This window comes from Oncorhynchus masou, chromosome 20 (genome assembly GCF_036934945.1).
Source record: "Oncorhynchus masou masou isolate Uvic2021 chromosome 20, UVic_Omas_1.1, whole genome shotgun sequence".
NCBI classification, from domain to species: Eukaryota; Metazoa; Chordata; class Actinopteri; order Salmoniformes; family Salmonidae; genus Oncorhynchus; species Oncorhynchus masou.
Genome location: NC_088231.1, coordinates 4,172,538 through 4,184,844, shown reverse-complemented (window position 1 = coordinate 4,184,844; position 12,307 = coordinate 4,172,538). Strand labels below are relative to the sequence as shown.

General features: G+C 44.2%; 1 protein-coding gene across 1 annotated transcript; it reads left to right on the top strand.

Annotated features, from left to right (window-relative positions):
• The first annotated feature begins 6,807 nt into the window (after positions 1-6,807).
• LOC135506501 (early growth response protein 4-like) lies at positions 6,808-10,301 on the top strand. Its single transcript, XM_064925870.1, has 2 exons — positions 6,808-7,099; positions 7,355-10,301. The coding sequence occupies exons 1-2, from the start codon at positions 6,943-6,945 to the stop codon at positions 8,665-8,667; spliced, it is 1,470 nt and encodes a 489-aa protein (XP_064781942.1). The 5' UTR covers positions 6,808-6,942; the 3' UTR covers positions 8,668-10,301.
• Positions 10,302-12,307: the final 2,006 nt, after the last annotated feature.

Genomic DNA, 12,307 nt, shown 5'->3' with positions numbered 1-12,307 from the left:
ACCCCTCTGTCCCCTTCAGAAGCATACAGTGCATTCCAGCAACCAAAAGCACCCAGCAGCAGCCACTCCATCCAGTATCTCTACAGTACCCACACTGCCCTCTGTGCTGGTTATGTAAAGCCTGGCCGCTATAAATAGTGCTCACCCAGGATCTTTTGTCTTTACCTGCTCTTCGCTCTTAGCCCAACAGTTTTATATCTGGAGTGAAGCTGTGCAAAGCTAGTGCCATGCCGAGCGGCCGTAACCATAGTTACTTTTGTTAGCCCGAGCGAGCCTTTGCATTCTCTCAGTCTTGTTGCCTCAGAACAGCTGCAAGTTATTTGTTTGTATTCACTGTTCCCTCTCACTATCTATCTCTATCTATCTCTCTCTCTCTTGTGATTGTGCATCAAAAAGGTGATTTAATCACTGTTTGGCCTATCAGATATCCTTTATTTCGAGCGTGGACTGTCATCATAACCCATTCTCCCTGTTGCATATTGTCTATGTATCAAATAAGCAAGCCTGCTTCAAACTCAGCAGTCAATATATGCTTGTAGAATATCTCACAAATGGCAGTCGAAGGCAGTCAGAATGTTGGTCCCTATTGATTTTGAATAGTACAGATGGTTTTTAAGTGGGGTCTAGATTTTGCGTGGACATTTGGGTAGAGCATTTTGTGCCCTTGGAGGTAGTTGTTGCACCTTGCAGAGAAAATCATACAGCTTTCCTCAGCTTTGTTTTAACTGTATAATCATCACCCTACTGTACATGTGATTTTCACTGTTCAAGGCCACCTGTCACTCACAACACAATGACAGCCTATCACTTCAGGTTCTATTTCACCCTAAGTAACTTCCAACCAAGCTAAATATTGCCCTTACCCTCAACATCGACCACAAAGGGTATCATTTCACTGTTATAATTTCACTCTGCGTTCCATTACGCCACTTTAACTTCCAAGCCTCTGAGTAGTTAGGTAACGGCAGGTAGCTGGCACAGGGCCAGTGGGACCAGCAAGTTGGCCTGTCAGAGTGCTACTCAAGCGGGGATCCTGTGGTGAGAGGAGGGCAGGGTTGGGTAGGGGCCCAGATGAGTGTGAGATGTGTGGGGGTGTTTTGGGGAGGGGGAGGGCCGGGTGAACCACTGGAGCTGGAGCCCACTGCCACCATCTGCAGTCCCGATTGGAGAAAGAAGTGCAGGCTCTAATCCCATCGCTGCTGGAGAGGAGAGGAAAGGAGAGGAGAGAAGAGAGGGAAGGGGCGGCCGGGGACAGAGGTGGGCGAGCGGACGGGTGTATTTTAAGAACACAGGGGAAACCTGCCACACCGACCAACAGACGGGCCTAGTTACCCGGGCTTCCCTAACCCATCACTCCCACAGAGACAGAGAGAAAGAGCTGCTCCTTCAAAAGAAAAACCACGCTTCCGCTCCTCTCTCTCTTTCTCTCTCTCTCTCCCTCTTTCTCTCTGCTCTCTCCATCACCCTGTGTTTGAATGATGGTATATGTAACTATGCGTGGCCCAACGAGAGAGAGATAGAGAGAAGGAAGGGATAAAAAATAAAAAAAACTTGGCAGCCGAGGCGAGCATCTTGTATTTATAGCGAGTCGTGTTTCCGGCAGAGGTTTCTTGGTGTTAGCACTCCCAATCCATTTTATTCGCTTCTCTTCAGATGCCCTATTCTACATCCATCCAGGTTTAGACTGAGATGTTCTCTCATCTGTTGCCTAAGGGGGTATTTCATATTTTAATGTGGGGGACTTTCTTGTCAGAAATGGACTGGGTGGGGGGGGGGTTATAGGATTTCTCCTTCTCTTTTTGTGGTATTGCCTCCAAAAACCTGTTGTATCTAGGTAATTCAATTCAAATGTATCGGTGAATAAACAGCTCTTGAGCTCAAGCCTAGATACTGGATATAAATGATTATGGTTGTGTTCCCCATAGTGTACTACTTTTGACCAAAACCCTATGGGGACTAAATACGGAATAGGGTGCCATTTTAGGACACAGTCCTCCGTTATATAGTATGATAGTGTATGCATTTCATTACCATATGGATGGTTTCAGGGGAGGATTCTCTATGCTCTGTATACAGTCTTCCCTCTATAAGGAATTGCATATAAAGTATTCTCTCTATTCTCTACCAGGAACTGTATATGTCCAATGAGGAGCTTCTAATGACCACAGATGTTATGCTTTGATGAGGGTCAATTGGCACCTTCAAATGGCTAAAGAGAGAGCGCATGCTTAACCCCCTTATCCCTATATCCTTATATAGGTCTTCTAGGCCTTTCAGCATGCTCTGCAGTTTCCCTCAAGCATCCTGCTTTGTGTGCTCTTTCAGCAGTGGGATAGGCACTATGTTTACTGTAGGTCATCCATGATATGTCTCAACTGGCACCGTATTCCCTACATAGGGCTTCTGGTTAAAAACGTTTTACTGTAAAGGAAATAGGTGCCATTTGGTTAATAGCCCAGTTTTTTTTTTTTTTTAATAAAAATCACACCCAGTTCAATAAAAAGATAGCCTGGTCCCAGATCTGTATGTGCTGTCTCGCCAACTTGACAATGACCATGAGAGTTGACAAGGCTAGGACAGTTTTCAAAGGTCCTTATTCAATATGTAGGTCATTATTGTCCTGGTAAAGGAAGTGTGTTTCATCATCTGTAACTTTATTAATAGTGGTGTAGCAATGATTGTGTTGTACTTCTATGCTCCGTCCCAAATGGCACCCTTTTCCCTACGTGCCATGGTCAAAGGTAGTGCACTATAGGGGAAATAGGGTGCCATTTGGGATGGACATTATTCAAAGTGTGCCTCCTGAACCTGGGAAGATATCCTTTCATTCCAGCCATGTTTTGTGTTTTAGCACTTGCCAAGTCGTTGAACATTATTCTTTGATGTCAACGCCATGCTATGATCTAGAACGAGCATGCAATCCTAAAACTAGCCTACCAAATTCCATAATATAAATCAGACTTCTTTTACACAGAATACAATAACACCTGTGTCTGATTAAACTTTTACATGCACTAAATTGGGCTCTGTGCAATAATCTCGGTAAGTGCTGACATTACGCAAATCCATTAGGCTTCTTGGCCCTGTGGTATTTCGCCAGGGAGCAGAGAGGTTAGCGTGCACTCTGCAGTTATCTTAACAGCGTTCTAAACCCTGTGGCTCTAAATGGCACACTATTCCCTATATAGTGCACTAGCTTCGACCCAGGACTTGGTCAAAAGTAGTGCACTATATGGTGCTATTCGGGACGGATACCTCTGTGTGATCAGATCTGTTTTAATAGACTTCAATGGGTTTACTTGAAGACATCTCCGAGAGACGTAACATTTCGAGGCCCTAGAATTAGAGCAGCTAGAGGCACGTCACTGAGGTGAAAACGATTTGTTCCAGAGAATGTCAAAGCCTCGCTGGCTGGCGCGAGCAGTAGCGCATTAGGCTATTATCATAACTTAGAAAGTGGACGGGGAGTGCTCCTCTCTCCATATGCAGTTACGGCAACGATTTTGAAGATCCATTCTTACTCTTCAAATCGGTGTCATTTGCGAGCAAGGAGAGAACACAACTGAGATGGCAAACCATGTGTGTTTTATTTGAAATTGCCTACCTATAAGTTTTACAAAGAGACCCCCCCCCCATATATTTGGCTTTAGCGAGTGTAGGTAGGCAATACCATTACCACTTGTCATCATATTGCAAAATGTAGCCTAGACTATCGTTTCAATACACTTGTGCAATAATATAGATTACACGTGAAATGAATTATGCAGGAAATATGATCCTATGAGCTTCCATAGCGTTTATATGGTGACAGTGCTCAAATCTGCACTGGCGTGTTCCTGAAATCACCCATGTAAGGGCGATGGAATGTGGCTATACAAGGGTGCTTTCAGGACCGTGGACAGCGCAACCGCTGATTTGCGCTGCCGGTATGAAAGCGTACACTTGAGTGTACAAAACATTAAGTACACCTGCTCTTTCCATGACAGACTGACCAGGTGAAACTCAATATTAGGAAGGTGTTCTTAATGTTTTGTACACTCAGTGTTTATCGACTTTTTGATATCATAGAAAGAAAACTCAGTTTGTCCCCTCGATTTAAACAACTTTCCCCATAGGGACATGTGCGACATCGCCTCTATGGACCCAGCATCAGATAGTGAAAATAAAACGCCTTTTTTATTGTTTGAAATGTCAACGTCTGTGAGGACAGGTTGGTTCAACCACTGAACACTTCGGGGTATTATCGATTTCCCCCGCATACCTGAAAGGCCAACCCTTTAGATAGCCTAGTGTTTTTGTCGTTTAGGCTCTCAGCACGGTGACAACACCACCACAGCGGTCACGTTTGCTATTAGACAACGATGGAAGTGAATGAGTGAAAACAGTTCAGTGCTGAGCAGCAGCAGCGTGTAGGAAGCAATTACCAGCAAGGACTTTTCCTGAGTTGCATTTATAAAAGAAAACAGCATCCAGGCCTACCTTTCTGTCGCCCACATGTGCTCAGTGGGGCCACGACATTAGAACTGATCGAGTTTGAAGTAGCAGCAGCTACACTATATATACAAAGTATGTGATACAAAAGTATATGGACATCCCTTCAAATTAGTGGATTCGGCTATTTCAGCCACACCCCTTGATGACAAAATTGAGCAACACAGCTATGCAATCGCCATAGACAAACATTGGCAGTAGAATGGCCTTACTGAAGAGTTCAGTGACTTTCAACGTGGCACCATCATAGGATTCCACCTTTCCAACAAGTCAGTTCATCAAATTTCTGCCCTGCTAGAGCTGCCCCGGTCAACTGTCAGTGCTGTTATAGTGAAGTGGAAACATCTAGGACCAACAATGGCTCGCCTGTCAAGTGGTAGACCACACAAGCTCACAGAATGGGACCACCGAGTGCTGAAGTGCATAGCTCGTAAAAATCGTCTGTTGCACCACTCACTACCAAGTTCCAAACTGCCTCTGAAGCAACGTCAGCCCAATAACTGTTAGCCGGCAGCTTCATGAAATGGGTTTCCATGGCTGAGCAGCTGCACGCAAGCCTAAGATCACCATGCTCATTGACAAGCGTCGGCTGGAGTGGTGTAAAGTTCGCCTCCATTGGACTCTGGAGCAGTGGAAACACGTTCTCTGCAGTGATGAATCACGCTTCATCATATGGCAGTCCAACAGACTAATCTGGGTTTGGCGGTTGCCAGGAGAACACTACCTGACCCAAAGCATAGTGGCAACTGTAAAGTTTGGTGGAGAATAAATAATGGCCTTGGGGCTGTTTTTCATGGTTTGGGCTAGGCCCCTTAGATCGAGTGAAGGGAATTCCTAACGCTACAGCATACAATGACACTCTAGATGATTCTGTGCTTCCAATTTTGTGGCAACAGTTTGGTGAAGTCTCTTTCCTGTTTCAGCATGACAATGCCCCCGTGCACAAAGTGAGGTCTTATAAAGAAATTGTTTGTCAAGATTGGCGTGGAAGAACTTGACTGGCCTGCACATAGCCCTGACCTCAACCCCACACAGAGCCCTGACCTCAACCCTATCAAGTACCTTTGGGATGAATTGGAACGCTGATTGCAAGCTAGGCCTAATTGCCCAACATCAGTGCAGACCTCACTAATGCTCTTGCAGCAACGTTCCAACATCTAGTGGATAGCCTTCCCAGAAGAGTGGAGGTTGTTATAGCAGCAAAGGGAGGGGGGGACCAACTCCATACTAATGCCCATGACTTTGGAATGAGATGTCTGACGAGCAGGTGTCCAGATACCTTTGGTCATGTAGTGTACAACAACAGTCTCAAATGTTTCAAGGATTAGGTCTATAACCTCTGTTATAAGGTGACCCAGTGCCTCTCTTTTGAGTTTAAGGTGTGTCATCTTTTGATGTGAGCAAGTGCATTGCCTAGATAACCTACAGGTTGCATCCCAAAGGGCACCCTATTCCCCATGGGTCCTGGGTCAAAAGCAGTGCACCACAAAGGAAACAGGGTGCCTACAACTGTTACCTTTTTATGTTATACAAGTCCATGGTCAAACTTTCAGAACCAGTTAAATATTGATGGGTGCAGTAACTTCAGCTGCCACAATAGAAGGGGGGGGGGATGTATCTCTTCTTCCTTGGTTACATCACAATTAACTTAATTTGTATAGTATCTCTTCTATTAATCCTACAGTGAAGTGAAATGGATGCTTAGTAGCCTAACCGTAACGTCATATGGTCTAAAGCCTTCCCAATCTTAATTTGTTTGCTTCATGAGAAATTCAGTTATTATGTGTGTTGGTTTGTTGATTGGTGGCAGAAGACATTGTACATCTCCACACGGCATCGAATGACTGTCTAAAAGCTACCATGTTTTCTAGTCGACCGAGTTAAATGCAAGAACACTTGCCATGCCACTGCCATGATATATTGTTATCATGATTTGATCAATCAAGCGTTTATTCTCATACATAACATTAACATACCCGATGGTAAATCAATGGCAGTCTCTCTCAGATCCAAGAGACTTGTTGCAACGTCAGAATCGTAACTCTCCTTTTTTGGGGGAAGCCCGTCACATCCTCTGTCCATGTATGGGCATGAAGTTTACACGCAGCGGGGAATCCTCTCACTGGAGCCGATGAATGGGGGGAGGGGTCTATCGACCCGCCGGAGTGTATATAAAGAGAGGGAAGCCACTGGTGTGAAACCTACCCACAGCAACAGATAGCCGAAAAGCTACAAAGCGATACAACACGCAGTAATCTGGACAAAAAGGAAATTTCGAAATATTTATTGACAGCTTTTTACTCAAACGACCACCAGCACATTTCGGGGATAATTGACGACCCCGTGTATCAGAGGGGAAAGGACACATCATTTGTATTTGTTTCGTTTAGTTAAAAAAAAAATCTACCTACATTTACCTGGATTGACAGACTTGAAATCAATCTCGCAATCATGCTGAATAACATGGATTTGAACTCTAAAGATTCCTTCTACCCTCAGTTTGAGAATTGTAACGGTTCTTCCCTGGGGATGGAAAATAGCGCTCGGAAAGATACCCAGGAGATGTTTTCGGACGCAGAGAGAGGAACACCTACCCAGTTTACCCATGGTAAATTCGCAGTAGCCTCTTGCTGCATTGCATAATGTGATAAATCAATATGCATGCATTGATAGTTTGAATAACATAGTTTGTGGTTGCACATTGTGTTTTATTAAAAACATCGCATGGATTTAATTTGTCCCATTTGCAGCGGTGCATGTTACGCATGTATGCTTATTGATTACATAACGACTTTAATTTATGTGCAATTTTCAATCTAAAATCAACATTTGTAATGACAAACTTTCCCTCTTTCTTTTTCAGAGGGAGCACCTGTAACCCTGAAAACCGAGGCCTCCAACTCAGATTTCGCCTTTAATCCATGCGAGGGGCCCAAAGGCAGCTACTCCTCCTCCCTCGCCTACTCAGGCAGCTTCTATGTCGAGGCGACTCAGGGGGGACCGTGCAGCACAGAGACATTGCTCAACATGATCACAGAAATTGTCGGTATTTCTACGTTACCAATCTCCGAAGTTCAACTGAGCACCATGGACAGCAGCAGCTTCGGCGACGCCGGCGTCCAGAGGCAATCCACCTGCAGCGCCACCCCGCCCCTGTACTCGCCGGGGCAGACATGTCCCAGCTACCCCGACGGTCAATCCGGCGGCCAAGCTCAAGATTCAGCCTCTCCCCAGGTGAGCTTCGGCTCTCCAGCTCAAGTCCGAAACCAGAACAGCACCACCGAGCCACAGTCAGAAGCTGCTTCTTTTCCAGTAGTGGTCAAGAATGAGTTCGAGAGCAGCTGTTACGAATGGGGCACGTTCAATAAATCGGACTCCTATTTGGAAACGGGCTTCCAATCATCAGAAACGTTCCCGATGTCCACTGACTTCCCGTCTGACCAACAAGTGGATGTAAAGGACCTTTTGGACTCATTTTCCCCAATGTGTCCTAACTCAGCGATGGAGTTCAAAGTTGAAGGCGGAATCAAGCAGGAGCAGTGCTATTCTGACACCTGCTCTCAGAGTTTCTGCAGTTCTCTTTACTCCAACTACCCAGTGCCAGTCATGGACCTCTCAACCAACAACCTCCTCAAGCCAGCTATGTTTCCCAACATGGAACTTCCGCCATTATCTAATCAGTGCGATTCGTCTTGCCAGCTTACCTCACCAGCTTTACCCAGTACTATAGACTCAATTCTTTACTCCTCCTTATTACCAGACTCCTTTGCCCAAAGTTACACGCCGCGCGCGCAAAAGGCACCGCGTGTCAGAAAAAGCCCCGCGGCCTCCACCGGGCCTGCCAAAGAGAAACCCTTCACCTGCCCCATGGAGAACTGCGACCGGCGCTTCTCCCGCTCGGATGAACTCAACAGGCACATCCGCATCCACACCGGACACAAACCCTTTCAGTGCCGCATCTGTCTGCGCAGTTTCAGCCGTAGCGATCACCTCACCACCCACACCCGGACTCACACGGGAGAGAAGCCGTTCTCCTGCGACGTATGCGGCAAAAGGTTCGCCCGGAGCGACGAGAGGAAAAGGCACGGTCGCGTGCACCTGAAACAGAAAGAGAAGATGGAGCTGAAGCCACAAGTGATCAGCGCGTGGCCATTTACTCTTCCCGATGGAATTTGAAGAGACACCACTACGCACACGAGTAGCTCTGTCCACAGAACATTACAATCTTTCCGTCGAAGATAAAAAGCTTGACAGTTCATTGCTGATTACAGGTCGACGTATCAACGTTTGCGGTGTGACATATAGGTCGAGTGAAATTGGTTTGACTGCGAAAGTCTCTATAGGGAGTCTTAGAATAAGGATGTTTTGCGAGTTTGATTTGCATAATGCTATATCGGAAAGTGAATTGTGAAAAGGGTCTGCTCTTTCGACCCTGGTTTACTTGCTGCTGCTGACTCTATGCAACACATGCATAACTTGATTGTAAAACCTTCCCGAGTTGACAGCTCAACAGACACGTGTTGTATTTCTCTGTTACAATCAACCAATTTGGTCATGCCAAACCAAACACCAAGGCATCATAACAAATGCCTGCAGCAGTTCAGCACCCTTTCGTCTGGACAGCTCCAACTTCAAACCTCGACGAAGAAATATACCAATAAGAAAACGAACTGCATCGAAAGTGCTGGGCTGTATTGCACTTATATCTAATTTGAGATATCCTCTATCCACTAGACAGTCTTATATTTTATGCTTTCGATGCTTTTTTATTCCACTAACACTGCAACCAGTCAGATAGTGTTTCTTCAAATGCATGTTTATGTTCATGTGGTATTATTGAATATAGCCAACAAATAACTTAGTCCTCCACTTGCCGAATGGAAGTGCAGGAGACTTCGTTTTATGACATGAATGTAACACATTATTCTTGGCTTTAGTCACGAAGCAGTCCATTTGTGCCAAGGTTTTGAGAATTTATTTTGCTTTGCTATCAGTATTCTATTGATTGGTCTTTGTGTTGTATTTAAACAAAATGGTTGAATTATTAAATCGTGAAAGTTATACCATAAATGGAAAATAAATATATTTGTATGACTGTACTTTGTATTTTTATAGCTGTGTATATACATATTTCAAAAGACCACTGTTTAACCTTGAATTGTTAAAGTGGAAAAGGCTTTCTTTCTTTTTTTAAACATACTCACAATGTTTTACGTGTACCTTTGGAGGGCTGGTAGCAAAATAGTGTTTTAGAGAGATTGTCATTTGATATAAATATATTTCTAAGACAAGTAGAAGATGACCTAACTGTTCGTATAATAGTGACTCGAAATCTCATTTTATTCCACTGCTAATCAGTTCGTGATGAGGACTATAGTGTTAAACTAGTAAGTCATTATACATGGCTCTGGTACAGTACGATGTACTGTGTTTTACTGTTAAGCCAGAATTGACTAGCAGCACAACACACAAACATTGCTGTTGAGTAATCAGGTAGCACACATTGCTGCGAGTTTATGTAATTTTCAGATGAGATGATTTAAGACTTGACAAGGCATTACTGATGAGGAAGCTATTCACTTTAGCAACACAAAAGTATGGATATGGCTTGGCGAGAATGTCACCAATCAGTCAGGGTACTGTAAAAAAAAAAGTGTTTTAACTCGCATTAAGTTATATTAACTGCTTGGGTATATCATGAATTTTGTATATATACACAGTTTATACGAAAATACTTTCGATAAATTGAATATTGATGTTGTTATTTTTATGACATATGTTTATGAATAAAATGTTTGGTTTTCTGGAAACATTGCAAGAGTCGTTTGTCCATGCATAGAAATTCCTCAGTCCTTCCTCACCTATGCTGACAACTTCCTTTATGTAAGTAACACAGTATATTCCACCAAAGCAGTCGTATGGATGACTATTGCGGCTGTTCCTAAAAATACACGTTCTAACGGGGCAACCTAGCACCAGCAGATAGTGGAATCCTAACATTAGACATCACAGTTCTATGTAATGTTGACTCACGAGGCTTTGGGCTCCAACACATTCAAGTGAATACCCTATTACTCAGTGTTGTGATTCTGGTCCCTCTAACATGAAAAAGGTCATGGGTTTATAGCTACCAAATGTGGAGATGAGACACTCACATTAGCTGAGGGAGGACACCATGATAATTGGTATTTATTTGGTATAAACTCGGGTGCGGATGTTTCTGTCAAAACAGACCTTCATCAGAAGACACCTTAACCATACTTCCTCTTTCCATGGAGGTCTATGGCCTGCTGTATGTTGTTCATCTCAAAGGGCCCCATAGAGATACTGTATGTCTCTATGTTTAGCCTCTCCCCCAGTCTAACCTGTCATTAATTCCCACAATGCCGATAGATAAGAGATCAATGATGGTTTGTTTCTCTCTCTTCCTCTCGATTTGTCTCCTTGTGACCCAGTAGCATTGCGATCTTCCCTTTTGACCTCCTCCTTTTCATGCTGTCTGTGTGGAGAGAAATGTTACCCACTGACAGTTGTTGCTCTGACTCGCTCATCATTCGTATCCTTCATGTCACTTATCAAAAGGAATATGCACAAAAGGAAATAACATTTCCAATAACACGCCCTGCTAATTCAATGGTACTGTGACTTTTTGTGTGGTGCTGGTCTTTACCAGTATACAGTATGTCTACTAAATGCAAATGAGCCCATTTGAAACAATGTGTCAGAGGTAAAAAAAAAAGGAAAGAAAGAAAATATTTCAATTTCTAATATTATTTCTATGCAAATGGCAGATTGCACTCTTATCTGGCTATTGTGCTCTTGAGCTTGCGATCAGGGATCTCATTGGTCACTTATGAGTTAGATTAGACTTGATAAGGTTGCCTGAACAGAAACAAGCCTTCTTCGTGTATTATTATTGCCCATTATTGTGCTACACTTGAGCTTTTAATAACCAACATCTTTGAATACAATACTTATACTGTGTCACAGTCACATCATATAGTGTTAAGCGTTGTGTCCTGAAAGTTCAATTCCCAACACTTGCATGCGGAAAGGCCTACAGTAACATCTCCAAAAAATGAAGTTATTTTATTCTATTCTATTCTATGCATGGTCTTTCTGGCTATTTGTCAACATTAGAGCAGAGTAGAGCAGGATCTTCCCTGACTGTGGTCAAGGCAACTCAGCCCGTTGTGTCCTCCACAGAAGGGGAGTAGTGATTACCAAGAGATGAGACAGAGAGAGTTATATCGGGATAACACAGGAGAGACCGTCGAGATCTTCAGCACACTTCCTTCTGCAGGCGAGTCGCTTCGACTCTCTCCGGGCAATCTGTCGTTGGTAGTGTATAGGCATGCAAACAGGCAGGCAATTTAGAACACCCCGTGAGTCTGTGACGTGGCTGCCTGGCAGAACATTGCCCCTTGCCCACACCAGTGCGTAAGAGCCTGCGTTCTCCTCCGGTCTCTCTGGCAACACAACGCACCATACCAGGCAGCGTGAAACATGTGACCCTTACCACATGGAGCTCAATGTATATCACCAACTCCTGTCCATCATCCCTTATGGATGGCAACAGTTCTCTTCAATCCATCCTCACCACTTCCAAAAGCACAGTGGACGGGGACGGGGGGACGGGGATATTCAGTGGTATAGCACATTGTTTAAGTAGCCAACATGTCCAGTGGAGGGTGGTTGAAATCTGAATTGCATAGCTGTGCAGTTACAGTGATTCATTATCCAGACACTTGAAGTCTGAAGAGCTGTTGAACTGTACCACTGATGGAATTCCGCACGGAGCAGCTTAAACTGGTAT